This window comes from Pagrus pagrus, assembly GCF_965226575.1.
Source record: "Pagrus pagrus genome assembly, chromosome: 1".
In the NCBI taxonomy this organism is placed as follows: Eukaryota; Metazoa; Chordata; class Actinopteri; order Spariformes; family Sparidae; genus Pagrus; species Pagrus pagrus.
Genome location: NC_140185.1, coordinates 36,255,885 through 36,270,943, shown reverse-complemented (window position 1 = coordinate 36,270,943; position 15,059 = coordinate 36,255,885). Strand labels below are relative to the sequence as shown.

Sequence of the window (15,059 nt, the reverse complement as noted above, 5' to 3'; positions counted from 1 at the left end):
TCTCTGTATTGGGGGACACGATCCCCCCAGAGAAAGCACAGTTACACCCTCGTCCCAGTGGAGAAAACATGATGTCGTGTCCTATCGACTGCCTGACATGCCAGAAAATTACTTTGGCCTTTATGTGCATCTAAAGGGTTAAACAGTAAACACTTCTCTGTGTGCTGGTGTCCCACCGCATGCAGTTCCCCCGTCTCTTTCCCAGGTCCTCTCCCTGTGTGCATGGCCCCTAATTTGTCCAGCTGGGCGCCAATAAACTCAAATAAAAACCTGACTGTAGCTCAGAGTCGACCCCCACAAACCCAGGACGTGATCAGCGGGGCAGAACCAAGACAAATGAGTGCGGTTGCTGCTCCATAGATCAACAGATGGCCCAGTGGCAGTCGGAGTGCTGCTGTGTTTTCGCCACTCAGCACTATCCCTCTGCCTCTCTTATTGGCAGGGTATTCCCCCTCGTTCCTGTCTGATTAGGCCGCCTGTCGATTCCTCTGACGCCGAGGCTCATGCATCCTCTTTACAGGAAACATCTCATCATATCGGAGCTGATGCGACAACTTCACTCTTAGTAAAAATGAGTAGTTCGGTGTTTTTTGCAGTTTCCTTCTTGGCTGAAAATGAGTTTGACATTTGCACTTTGAGTCTGTGTGATTCAGATTTTCTTTGATTCCTCCAGATAAACAAGCAAACAAAGAAACACCCAGTTTCTCGTGTGTGTGAAACCTTGTCGTGGGTCTTTGGAAGTCAAGAATCAATGTTCTCTTTGAGAATTGTGTTCTCGGTCGTCCACCAATTGGATTCCGACTCAATCAGCTGGAAAATAAAGCCGAGTCAAGAGCCACTCAAAAGCAGCTAATTCAATCGCAGACGTTGTTCTCCCCTCTGGTGAATGGACACTTTTCACTGCAGACCTTCGTGTTTTTTTTTTACATTTCACACAGTTAATCGCTCTAACCTTGTTGACCACCCTGTGACTGTATTGAATGTAGAACATAAGAGGGTTTGATTGCAGATGTTAAAGTGCGTGAGTGGAAAATGTTTTCAATATTAATTTAATGCTGGAGAGGTTTTCTGTTTTCTCGCACTTGTTTAGAAACGGCAGATTAGTTCTAATGTTTGTGCTAGACGTAAAGTTTTTCTGCAAGTGGAAAAAGTTTGAGAAAAGCATCTGGACAGCAGGGCATCTGTTCAACTCCTGCTCCAGTGTGGCAGCTCAGCAACGGAGGAGTCCGTCGGTTCACACCTGGCAATAGTGCATCTCGACGGACCACTTGTGATCTGATATCTCTTCCCTGCTCTATATCAGATAAACATGTACAGCGCTGGGACAAGCAGACAATGTTTTTTACACAAAGAAAGAAACTTGATGTAAAACAGTCAGAATCAGCCTATATAAGTGACTGACACTTTTTACAAGGAAACAAACAACTTACTGTTTTCATTTAATGCTGAATTTACAAGAAGGAGACAATGATTCAGAATTTGTCGTAGTCGTTTCGCAAGTTTTTTAAGTTTCTCCTCAATCTTAAAAATCAGCTGATTTGTTAAGGGAGTCTGGTGATATTCAATGGTTGGATGAGTTGAAACAGACGGTGTGTTCACAATCATCTGCTGCAAACATTGGCAGGTTAATAGAGACCACACATGTCATTTATATTACAGTGAGTGAATCAGGCAGTGTGAGTCTGTTCTGCCTGTTTTTGTGGCTTATGTTGATTCTTTGTCACCAATTGAGAAAATTCCCAGACTCCCTTAAAAAATCATTCAATTTTGTAGTTGGACAGTTGAGTTAGGAGAAACTTGATAAACTTTTTGAAATGCCATCTCTCTTCTTGTAAATTCGGCGAATGTTATACCTTCAGTTCTTTCTTTCGTTGTGTAAAAAACATTGTGTCACAGTATATATGTATATATATGTATGTGTTTATTTGCATATAGAGCAGCGAAGTGAGATCCCATCACAAGACAGACTGTCCACTTGTGATTGGGTCTCTCAGGCTGGATGTTGACACCCGGCCTGAACAGCTACTCAGGACCGTGCTCAGTAACGTTTACTGGATAAATAAAAGTTTAGGAAAACACATCTCTCCACACTTTAATGACTACAGTCCAGAAATGCATATTGAAATGTTTTTGTTTGGGCCACGTAGCAGTTTTGTGAAAGCAAAACGGCTCAACCAGCTGACTTCCACCTGATAGTGACTAATGAATGATTATTACATTTGCATAACATTTGCCTGTGTCATGGAAAAGCGGGACAGTGAAACCCTTAAGGTTTCTCTTTTACGAATGGCTGGAAAGACAAGAGAGAGCAGCATTTAAAGTGGGTGCAGCAGACGATTTAATGACGACATCAATCAGCCATGCACGGCGTGTGTGCAGACATTACCTAAAGCACTTCACGGCTCTCTATTATACAATATAATCCCAAAAGAAACAATGGTAAAGTAGGGCCTGTACCTTGGTGCCTGATCACATCATGTACTTCAAATTAGACTTTTGCTGAAAATTGTAGTATCTCTAATAGATATGGCTTCTTAATGTGTCATAACCTGAGAACGGCACATATTTGCATGGCAGCATTTTCCTCTTACATCGCGCTCAGGGTGGGAAGCTCAAATGTTGTACGCCTGCTGCCGTATTAAAGGTTGCGAGTCGTAGAAATGTAGGAAATCTGACAAAGCATTATCATTTCACAGCTTCTCAATTAATCAGCAACATATTTGATAACCCATTAGCGGTTAGACAACAGCTAACATTAGCATACATTAGCTAACATTAAATAAATAAGTCCAAGATGTGCGTTGATGATTGAGAGATAATTTACGTCTTTCCTTTGGTATCATGTAACACAATCAAACAGTAATGTTAGCAAGGTAGTGGCTGCATGCTAACGCTAGCTGTCATCTAACGGTAGCTAAAGCTTGGTGGTGAAGTGAAGTCATTTACGAGTGAATGTGGTGAAAACGTGATTTTTTAGCCTGTTTTGTCATTACCATAAATAATACTCATTACACTGAAAAATGCATAATTTGTGATTATAATGATAGTTGCTGGCAGGGACGCAGGAAGTCGTCACAGTTGAGGGTGCTGAGGGGTCAGTCTGTATAATGACGTCATTGGGAATAGTACGAGACATTCATGTTTATTATATTAATATGAATGGCCAGGATAACTTGCTCTACACCAACATCAACAGCCACATCAACTACAGCAAACATCAGCGAGGAGATGAAGAGGGAGAGAAAGTCCCCAGACTCCCTTTTAAAATCGCTCGATTCTGTGAGTTGTTGAGTTTGAAGGAACTTTATAAACTTTGTGAAACTCTGTCTCTGGCAAATTCTTAATTATTGTGGCCTTCTAGTTAATTCGGCAAATGTTTTACATTAAGTTACTTTTTTCTTTGTGCAAAAAACATTGTGTCTGTTTCTCCCAGAGATGCACGTGTTTATTCGCATACAGAGTGAAGTGAAATGTCTGCTGGTGATTGGATCACCGAAGACGCATGTTTAACGCTGGAGCAGCCTCATAGTTTATAATAATGCAGCGCAGTGAGGATACCGACGTTTTACAGATGAGAGGACCATAAATAACGCAGATCTGCCCTGATTCATACTCTTGATTGATTAACCACACAGTTGTAGAGCAACATTAGGTTTCATTTCCTGTTCTCATGCTTCCTCTTTCTCATTCGTCCACATGTGAGCTCTCTCTCTCTCTCTCTCTCTCTCTCTGCTGCGAGTCTGCATCACACTTTATTTTTATCAGTTGATGGTTTTTATAATGCCTTGTTTTGGGAGGTGCTGCAGCCCCTCAGCACCCCCTGTGTTCCTGCAGCCATCGTTGTCGGTTATGTATTAGTTACCACCACAGATGAATGACTTTACTGCTTTCATGGGAGCTCTGCCCTCGCTGGCTCCCACATACCTCAAACCCTGATTACAATAGCAGTTCCTCTGGAATATGATTAAATAAATGAATGGGTTGCACCTTCTGTTGCAAATATAGAGAATCATAAGGGTGTTATCATAATCAGTGCGATTGTCTCCCAGAGGCTCAAATAGCACATTCAAGTGACGAACTGCTGCTTTGCTGACTCACAAACCCGGTCAGCGTGATCTCCCGGCAATCTGTACAAGTCACTGTGTTTCTAATGGACGTACATGTGCAGGACAAAGACGACACACAGGGAAATGTCACTTTTCCCACCATGTGTGTTGACCATTAAGTGATCTGACATTTAATTATGTTAGCAAAAATGTGACTTAATGACAAAGTCAGTCTCAGCACACGTCCAAATCTTTGGATTCTGCGAAAAATCATCAGTGAATCAACTGGTTGGAGTATTTTATGGTCGTCATAAACCGAGTTAATTCATCATTACTACCCACTACAAAGTTTTATTGGGTCTTTCTGCCTGTAACTATGATATTCACACGAGAATCATCTTTTTATTTACTCAAATTTAGCTTCAGGAGGCTGAGATAGTGCTTCACTGTCTGCTCACTGCAGGAAGCCTTAACACAGAGCTCATCTCGATGTTTGCATTATTCAGAAGAGGGAAAAGACAGGAAATGAAATAAAGTAGGATTGATTAATTATCACACAATAACACCTGTCAGAGTAAATAAAGACCCAATGTGAAGTGGGCTGAGTTCATATCTGGCCGTTTGCCAAAGACGTTAATCATGTAATGCAAAGAAATTGTTTAACATTTTTATTCAAACCAAAGTCATTTATAAGAAACGAGTCAATCGATCCATTTTCTGCCTCATTTCCGAGGCGAGGTCACAGAAGTCGAGACTTCCCTCCATCAGCAACGTTCTCCAGCTGGACATCATGATGACTTTAACCTTTATGGTGGCCCACGGGCCAAAAGCAGGCACCTGTTGTGTCAAGATGCAAAATAGGGTTACAATTATTTCTTTTTTCTCTGACATTTCCCCAAAATTACCACATAATTTTCCAGACCTGTGGAATGAAGTGTTACCCAAAATGGTGCTTTACAGACGCCCTGAGAGGCGAGAGAGGAGGAACAGGATTGTTTTCTCTCCTGTGTTTGTGACTGAAGAAATATGTGAGAAGCAAAGATTTGCCACAAAGATCTCGAACAGTAGAAGTCATAAGCAGCGAGGACAAAGTCTCTGCACATGGGACGCCCGCTCTACCAACTGAGCTAATGACCAACCCATGAAATGACATTTAAATATGGTGGAACTGTTATAATACCACTAATGAGGCTTAAAACTGCAGATTAATGCTGCTGTTAGCTGGGTTTTTGATTTAATGTAATAAAATGGTATATTACCCATAAAACATTGGACTTACATTTCAGTTAATGTAATACGTTGCTAGAAAGTTGATAAAAACACATCTATTCAACATTTTTGTTGTGAAAGTTTCAAGATATCTTTCAATTAACAGACAAGTTTATGTAAAAGTACTGTACATTACTGTACAAGTGTCACACATTTATATCTTTCATCTGTTAAAAAAAAGTATATTTATGAAATTATAAATAAAAAGTAGTTTTATGTGGAGGAAACAGTGTTATGGTCGTTCACAGTAACAGATTTTTGATGCTTTTTTACATCAGACATGTTCGTTCACACTCAACAGGAAAGTTGTGTAAAATAATATATTATTTTCACAGTGCACCGGTTGGACTGGGTCTCCTGCCAGTTGTCTGAACCGCCCAGCTGTCTCCTTCAGAGGTGCAGCTGCGGTGGCTTCAGTCTGAGCTCCCTCTGGATGTTTGAGCTCTTTTGCTCTCCTTAAAACAGTTCATACGACAGGTTGTTTAAACACATCTGCAGGCACGAGTGTTTATAGCTGCTCGGTGCAGCCGCGCTCGAGAGCAGCGTGGAAAGCCGGCTGAGTGTGGAGACACAATAATCGTTCAAACGTGAGGCCGAGGTGAGAGTGAAAGCAGATCTTGAGGAACACGCTGGTTACCTCCACACATCTGGCCAATCTGCACAAAAATGGAGCGCCTGTCAGATCGTTAGTTTTAGAAAACATACAACAATTGATCAGACAGTAAACGCTTCTATGTGATGTGTCGTTCTGGAGGGCAGTCACAAACTTTGTCATTTAATTTAGAGGACTCGTTTCTTGGATGAGCAGATCGATACCACTCTCATGTCTGTCTTGAACCAGCAGAGACGCTGCACAGAAGTGCTGGGCAGATGAATAAATAGAGTCTTGTTGTTTGTTCTCTGCTTCCAGTCTTAAACTTGGATTGCTGCTGTTTGTTTGGCAGTTAAAGTCATCAGACGCCGTCTTACTTTTAGAGCAGAAACAACCCTGACAACCTGACTCGACGTCCACCTTAATGTTCATAAGTGGTGTTGATACGGCAAATTTTAGCTTCAGCAGGATGCCAACAGACAGACGGACGTGGATGAGTCATGAAGCTGATGTGCTCCTCTGGGTTTTTCGTGTGTTTTAACTCATTATGCTCAGCTTTGTGCCACAGGGTTCAGTTTAAACATAGAAGTCTGGAGTTCTTCTTGCTGGAGTCAATTATACAATTTGATTGCTTTTCTCTGTGTGCGTTCATAACGCACGTTAAGTGCGAGTCAGTTCACGCAGATAGAGCGTCAGGCTTCATGTTATACTTCTGTTAAAGGAAAACTAAAGAAACCTCATCATAATGTGAGAAAGTCTTGTGCGTAGGAGGGCTGTACATGAATCTACCAATTAGCTGCTGTATGAAAAAATAAGTTTTAAACATCAATATTTCAGCATGTTCAGTGTGTGAGAGTGTGTGAAGAGCAGAGGCTGTAATAGACTTTATATTTGGAAGATTCTGGTCCCGTTGTGCAGCTCTTAGTTGAGAGAGGATGTCATTTATTGGATTTCTGCTATAAAAATAAAACAAAACAATGTTTCCTCCATCACTAGAATAGATAAATAGTCATTTGAAAATCATTCAACTGCCACCGCCGTCTCTGCTGTCACACACCAATGTAAGCGCTCCTAATTACCGCCTTGTACAAACACTTAGCTCACATTCAACACTCAGGCATAAAACTTTTCAGCTTTATAAAGGAAAGATTTCTGTATCAAGACAGCTATTGAATCTGCCAACCTGTCTGCAAGGTTTCAAAATGAGCTTCATCGTCTTTGTGAGATCATTTTAAAAAGGCTACAGATGCATCCATGATTACACCTGCAGCTGCGGCTGACTGAACATATGTGGTGTTGGATTTCAACAATTTTATCTGCCACAAAAAAGTGGTAGTGGTTCAAAGTCTTCTCGTCTGTTTTTATATCTCTGTTGGTGCTCGAACAAGACGCTCTTATTCTGAAGGACTCACATTAAAGATAAAATATGTGAGATTTCTGCATTAAAATGTCTAAAAACATCATCCCAAATGTTTCCAACGATGTTCAAACCAGAGAAATCCACAAGTTTACTCAAGGTGCTGTCACTTCCAGGAGAGAGTCACGGCAGTGAGGAAGAAAGTCGGAGAAGAGACTCTGGTTCTGGTTCTGGTTCTCTCTCCTCTCTGTAACGTTACGTTCATGAAGTAAAGTACATTTCCCCTCCAGCTCCAGTCAGCAGTCAAGTTACAGAACATAAACACCCGACAGTGGAGGTCACCTCTGGATCACTGCTGCAGTCAGGCTGATCAACAGGAGTGAAGATAAATCCACTTTTTAATCCCACAAGTTAAAAAGTAACTCTGAGCTCTCGTCCCGTCGGAGAAAAACTGGCAACAGGTTGAAACAACTGGCCTGGATCTGTCCACACACCTTAAATTTAAAGGTCACTGTAAACAAAACAATACATCTCGGTTGTTCAATCTGTACACAAAGATGTGCTCTTCTTCTAAGAATAAAAGACAGCGTCTAAATGAATGAGCTGTGGAGGTGTTTGTAGGCAGATTACAGCATGTAGCCATGTTAGCTGTTTCTCCCTGCTGCTAGTCCTTATGCTAAAATAAGATAATCCTCTCCTGGGACTAGCTTCTTACTAAAAGATAAAAGATGTGATGTGAAATTTGAGTTGAAAATTAACCAAAATTATCGACAAAATGAAGAAATTACAGTTTTGACGTTATGACATCTGTGCATTGTGATGTTTACTGACGTTAGCATGCTAACCAGCTAGCAACAGCCAGATCCGGTCCAACATTCCCGTTCTAGCGGTGTAAACACTGACACCGCCCTGGTGCCCCGAGCTCCCAGTCTGGACCACTAGATGCTCGGCTAAATGAGCTAACGAGCTAACAGCAGCTAGCAGTTACTCTGGTGATATGCTGCCCCCTACATGTTTTCACTATGGATTTGACAGCTGGCCACTTCTTGCACATTGCACCTTTAATGCAACCTCTTAATATATAAAAATGTTAAAGATCTCCTCATCGAATGCCCAGAAAGAAAAATAACAAGTCTATTCCCCAAAATGTGCAACTATTCCTTTAATCAAGTTTACTTTTGACATGAACCTCTGGAAGCAGCGGGACTGAAGCAGCCTGGATTTAAGAGACGGACACGTAGGTGAAGAGCTTAAGGTTAAGAATCTAATCTAGGTGTGTTTCTCTCTAAGACATGAGAGAGAAAAGAGCCAAAGCTCCTCAGCAAGCTAAGATTTTATTATTGGCAAAGAGCGACTCCACCATAGACAAACCTCGAAATATTCCTCAAAGAGTTAGCCCCTGCCAAAGTATATCATGCAGCTCTTAATTTAGTGCAGAAAGTTCTGCTTAGTGCCAGCGAGCTACTCTTGATCAAAGTCATTAGTCACTTGATTTGGACTCTTTGCTGCTGAATAATTGAGGCTGTGAGAGGATAAAGGATTTGACTATGCTGGCTCACTAGTTAAGAGAAATAAAGAGAGCTCCCCTCTTTGAGAGAGAGGCTGGAGGAGGAGGAGGAGGAGAGAGATGGAGAGAGGGCAGGAAGAAGGGAAGAGAGTAAATTAGAGAAAGATTGAAGCGGAGGGAGTGTGAGTCTGATTTATGCTTTGTCTGCTCACAGCTCTGTCCACCACAGTCCTGATGAAACATTTAACACTAAAATATCTGTAAAACTACCACCCACGTTTTGGAGAGAAGTGCTCACAAAGTCCGGACAAGTTTGCTCGTCTCTCCTCAAGCTCGGTTCGGGGGGTTTTTCCTTTCAACTTAAGGCCATCCATTCACAGCTCCTGGCGCTCAGACTCTACTTTACTTCCCTTCTGGGGAGTGCAGTTCACCCCGTGAGCATATATCAAAAAGATAATAGTGCTTTGATTTATGTTATCTGAGATGATGTAATATACAATAAAATGTTCCATCTTTTTTACTTGTTTTCATTTAAAGTCTCCTGCTTCTGATTTATACCAGCGATTCATCTCCTCTCAGACCTGTGATATATTTTCTGAACACACAATCTGTTGAATCCGCTCGTCACCGTGCATATAAAGGGAGGAGACAGCTTAAAGAAGAGATTTGTATTCCATCCGTGTGTTTACGAGACACTAAACAGGCTGAAAATAACTGTGCCCCGTAATATGTAGATTTAATTTTTTTGTAAATAAGGGTTCATTAGAATATAGCACAAATAATCCATTGCCCCGTGGTGGTTTTACTCTATTCAGCAAAATCCTGGGGCTGCAGTGGCTGAGAGAATTAAAATTGCTAAATGCTGAATTTTCTGCTGTTTCAGCCTGATGGGACGGCCGCGGTGCTGTACGGAGGAAACTGCATCCATCACGCTGCGTGTCACCACTGCAGGCTGATGTCTGTGGTGTTTTGTTGTGAGCTGTTATCATGTCACATCAGGATAAATGTGGAGCAATATGTGAGTGTTTGTGCTCTCCTGAGTCAGTCAGGTGCATCCTGCCTAAAGGCCTCCGTATGCTTCGAACAAACTAGTTTGTACAGCGAGGAAAAATCCTGCAGGCATATATGAGCAGTTAAATAAGGGCTAGCATTTTAACTAGAGGCTGGAAGGGATTCATAGTGTTGCATTTGTTTGTTTCCACAAAAAAATAAAGCAACATTATGTAGTAATTCCCATTTTGTACAATTTGGTGCCCCCTCGAGGTTTATGAGTGCAACACAACAGTCGTGAACACAAATCTCGGGTTTCTGTAGTCAGATGTTCGGTCACGCTACGTGCTAACTACAAACAAAACTCCACACGTCATCACAGTAACAGCACGGCAAGCTAACATTACCTGAACCAGAGGCAGTAACACCTGGCTATAAGCCTTTTAGCAGGTGGTAAAAGAGAGCGCGCATGTTGATTTTGATTGACATCAGCGAACGCTATGGTAAAAGAGGGCTGACAACACGGCTCACAACACGCACGGCGATAAAAGCACTCAGTCTACAGCAGATCTGCTCCAACAGATGGACTTTAATTTCTCTGTTATGATCGTTCCCGTCTGATGAAGCTCAGGATTGACAGACGCAGCCAGAAAAAGCTTCTCCATTTTCCTGGTTACCAGACTGACAAGTCCTTTTAAAATTTCCAACTAGAGACGCTTGAAGCAGTCGCACAAAAACAAAACTACAAACTATTCTAACTCAACAACATGTGCATTGATCAGTTTATAGAAAACCTGTATAGTAATTGTGTAGTAAGACGCTTAGTGGTGGTAGTCATGTGACCATGATGTCGTCTGTTTATAGCCTAATATTAGCTTTTTACTGCTAGAGATTTAATTTACGCTTCAAACATCACAGAGTGGAGTTCATCTGTGAAGATTATCTTCATGAACAAAACCTGGAAGGATCAGAAACTTGTGTTTGGCACAGAGATTATATTCTGCAATAATCCAAAATCAGATTCAATGATTCAGCGATGCTAACTTCAGGGTTAGCCTACGGCTGACTTGGTTTATGATTAAAGTCAGCTAGCAGAGCTAACCTGTAGCTAACGTTGGCAGCAACTACAGGTTGTGTTCAGGAAACTCTGTAAATCACAGAGAGTTGAGTCAGAGCAGCCGGACACCAGAGAGAAAACCAGGAAACGTTTGTCTGTAAAATATGATCCAGTTTCACCAAAATCGGTGACAGTCGGTGCTGTGTGTGATGCAGTGACACAAAGCGTTACACACTGCGATGCTAACTGCTCAGTGAAGTTACATCGAAGCATGTCAGCCTCTTTAACTTTGTGGTGAAGATTTGTTTTGTCTTTTTCAGCCTTTAAAAATATATGAGGGCACATCCGCCAAAGCAGACACTCCTGAGGAACTGGACATGTGACATTTTGTGGCACTTTAATAACTTTTAAAGAGTAAAATGTGGTTCGGTGCAGTTTTTTTCCCCCAGCAACTCAACATCAGTGACATGGATGACAGGTTTCAGCTGCAGCTGCTCCAGGACGGTGGATTACTCTTCTCCAAAGCATCAGATTAGCTGAAAGTTAAAAAAACGTCTCCTGAACTCTATTTCTGTGCTTTGGTGTATGTGTGTTTATACTTTTAAAGTCGCTATATAAATGAAGTTGACTTGGCTCGCCTGCTTTTAGGTATGTGTTGGTTTGAAGAGATCACAGACCAGCTGGGTTGGTAAACATCGCCGCGCCGCGTGAAGTTTAACTGCAGATCAGAACTTTTCAGCCTCTCGTTGACTTTCTGCACAGTTTTCACATCTGCTGCACTCAGGGAGGTTTGTCGAGGTGCCTCGGGAGGTTAAACTTCTGTAAATTGTAGTTTTTAATGGAGCTTTGTGAAGTGTAATTCATCGAAGTTTGATGAATGTGGGTCGTGCACTTTTCTCTCTCCTCTTGGTTTTATCCCACCTGACTCCTCTGGTGAACATTAACACTCTCATGATTTCGTCATTTTCAGATCCTCCGTGCAAATGTCGATGATAACACTGTTTTAAATCACGTATTGACTCGCACCCTCCTCCTCTGTGTCTCCAGGCTGTGAGAGTGACTTCTGGGGGCCCCACTGCAGTAACAAATGTCAGTGCCGGAACGGGGCCAAATGCAACCCGATCACCGGAGCCTGCGTCTGCACCGACGGCTACCAGGGCTGGCGCTGCGAGGAGCCCTGCGACGCCGGCTTCTACGGCAAGGACTGCATGTTGGAGTGTCAGTGCCTCAACGGCGCCACCTGCCACCATCAGACCGGCGAGTGCCTCTGCGCGCCCGGATACACCGGGGCCTTGTGAGTGCTTAATTCATCCAGCTGGATGCGACGCATGTGACTCAGAAAGCCTCAAAAAGCTGCTGAAGTTAAACACTGAAATTAGACAAGGAGTTTATGTTCCAGCTGTTTGCCATCTTGCACCTTCTGCCCACCTTTGAGCTCATCAGTCATAATATTTTACACACTGAAGCCATTTTACTTGAATCTGCTCGCTAACAGCTGGCAAACTGTCTCACTGCAGCAGCTCTGAAATCTGTGAGTCAGATGGTAAATATCTGTGTACAGCACCTCTTCATCTGCGCTGTGAAAAGTACCTCCTTAGGTCTTACAGTACCTGATATTAGATTTAATTATCAGAAGTACAAGTAAACGTAAATTACAAATATGCTTTTTTTCTGGTTATGGAAGTAGGTGTTATTTTTTATTTCAAACGTTGATAAAATAAATGAATTTAAAGATACTCCTCTTTGGCTCTGATGCTGCAAAAGTAACTAGTAAGTAAAGTGAAGTGAAAGTAATATAAATGTAGTGGAGTAAGAAGTACAACACTGTCCTCCAAATATATATAGTACAAGATGGAAATACTCAGACAAAGTACAAATACCTCAGAATTGTGCCTAAGTGGAGTACTTGAGTAAATATACTTATTTTATTACACTTTTACTACAGGAGGTGTGATATTTTTATAATGCAAGTAATATTTGAGAGTACTTTTTCCTAAGTTAACAAATAAGTTAGTCCAGAGTTGGAACAATGAATCGATTCACTGTGAACTATTAGATTAAACTATTTCAATGAACCGATTCATCAGTTTGATCTGATTCAAACTTCTGAGATGTGAACGTCTTCTGGTTTCTTTCCTCCTCTCTGACAAACTGAGCGTCTTTGTGTTGTGGACGAAACACCGATCGACATTTTTCACTTTTCACATTTTATAGATGAAAAACAACCGATCAGGGAAAATAATCTACAGACGAATCAGTGATGGAAATAATCATTATTTTCAGAATAAAATGTAAACGATTACAAAAACAGGAAATAAAATGAAACGACTGGGTTCCTCCTGTGCTCCAGTTTGAAGGTGTTGTGTTCTCAGAGCTCCTCATACAATCAACACAATCACACAGTTTGTGTCTGGAGAGAAAACAGTGCAGCAAAAAAACACTCGAGACGAAAACGAAAAACAATCTTGTTTCTCAACACAGAGTTTCACACCGGCATTTATTCAGCCGAGAAAAACAAAACTGGAAACAACATAACAAAATATGTCAGGCGGTGTGTTCACCTCTCCGCTCTGTAATCTTCTCTTCATTTACATCACACCTGCTGTAGTCGTCTGCCCGGCGACTGAGTCTCTGCTGATCTACTTTAAACGGTCGACTGTATCAGAGACGTGCCCTCTTACATCACAGCTGCCGTTTCTGTTCTCTCTCCAGGTAACCGATCTGTTGTGTCGCCCACGAGTGACATTCAACATCGTGTTTTTGTCTCCTTCAGGTTTTTATTGCTCGGGTTGATTTTCTAAGTAAAACCTCTCTAATTGTCACTGAACTTTATCCTCTGAATGTCCAGCCTCCAGATGAGAGGAGAGTTGATGAAAATGTCAATAAGCTCATTTGAGTTGCCGTCGTGCCGTCGGAGGATTGAGCTGAACTAGCGTCAGTGAGCGGTGCATGTGCCCTGGGTTTGATCTCACAGGCTACATGGAGGTTTCTTGTTAAAAATATCCAGCAGTTTGACGCTTACGAATGTCTCGAACAGTGGTCTCTGGCTTGGTAGCCTTTCTTGCCTAACTGTAATGACACCATCATCCTGTCGGACTCTTGACATGGAAGGAAGCTAATATGTAAGTAATGTGAATTAGAAAATTAGAAAATAGAAATGTTGATGTGAGACACAAGACATGCAGTCATTTTGAAAAAAATCTTAAGTTTGCATGTCGTGGAGTTTCACCTCAAACTCATTAAAACTCACAAAAACACTGTGAATATTTACAAAAGATTAGAAAAATGGGTGAAAAACAAAACAAACAAAAAAACAAAAATTCTATATACAAGGTTTCAAAAATAGCACTGAATGGAGTTCCTCAATAACTCACTATCTTCAAAAGCAAAAACAAAAATACAGCATAAACATAAACGCCAACATTTTATTCTGATCTCGTCTTCTTCTGGTCCGTGGTTATTCCTGACTGAACCCTCATGTTTGCTGACATTTTATAAGAAGAAATCAAACGCAGGTTCCGTCCTGTGAACTGGACTTTGGGATCAAATCAAATGGGCTCATCAGAACCTGCTTCAGCAAAGTTTTCATGCTCAGCATCTTTTATGAATTCAGAGTAAACACACTGTTGTAAATGAGTTTAAGTATGAATCTCAGATAATTCTTGTGATTCTGATGAGGCCCGTGTCTCCTGTGTGTCCTCCCTCCAGCTGCGAGGAGCCTTGTCCTCCCGGTAAACACGGCTCCCTGTGCGAACAGCGTTGTCCCTGTCAGAACGGAGGAACGTGTCATCACGTCACCGGAGAGTGCTCCTGTCCCGCCGGCTGGGTGGTACGACCCGATTCCACACGTTTATCAGAGCTCAGCTAGTAGAGACTCTCTGAGCCCAAATCTGAGACTGTCATGTTCGCATGTGAAGCTGAGAGTGAATGTTTTGTGATATTACAGCTGTTTTATATCAAGAAAATGTGTTTGTAGGCTGAAAAAGCTGCTTTAATAGCATTTAGTGTCATCGTTTCATCCGCTCTGACTCTAGCAAAACATTGTACTGTGTGCCCGAACATTTATATCATGAGAAACATTTAACAAACAACAAGCAACCGAAAATAATTCAGTTCAGGATCAAACCTTGATACCAGATGAGACTTGAGCATAGTGTTGAAACCAGGCACAAAAAGCTTGTTAGTTATTTTTTACTTATTAATGAACAGATATTTGAATTTCCTGATTTTAATCATAGTTT

The 15,059-nt window shown here is 41.6% G+C and overlaps 1 protein-coding gene across 2 annotated transcripts in view; it reads left to right on the top strand.

The window, feature by feature from the left end:
- Positions 1-15,059, top strand: part of LOC311255180 (multiple epidermal growth factor-like domains protein 11) — a 139,860-nt gene that overhangs the window by 83,897 nt on the left and 40,904 nt on the right. For both annotated transcript variants that reach the window (XM_084349445.1, XM_084349446.1), the window contains exons 7-8: positions 11,866-12,112; positions 14,527-14,647. In XM_084349445.1, coding sequence (XP_084205571.1) covers positions 11,866-12,112; positions 14,527-14,647 — 368 coding nt within the window. The remainder of the gene's footprint in view (positions 1-11,865; positions 12,113-14,526; positions 14,648-15,059) is intronic.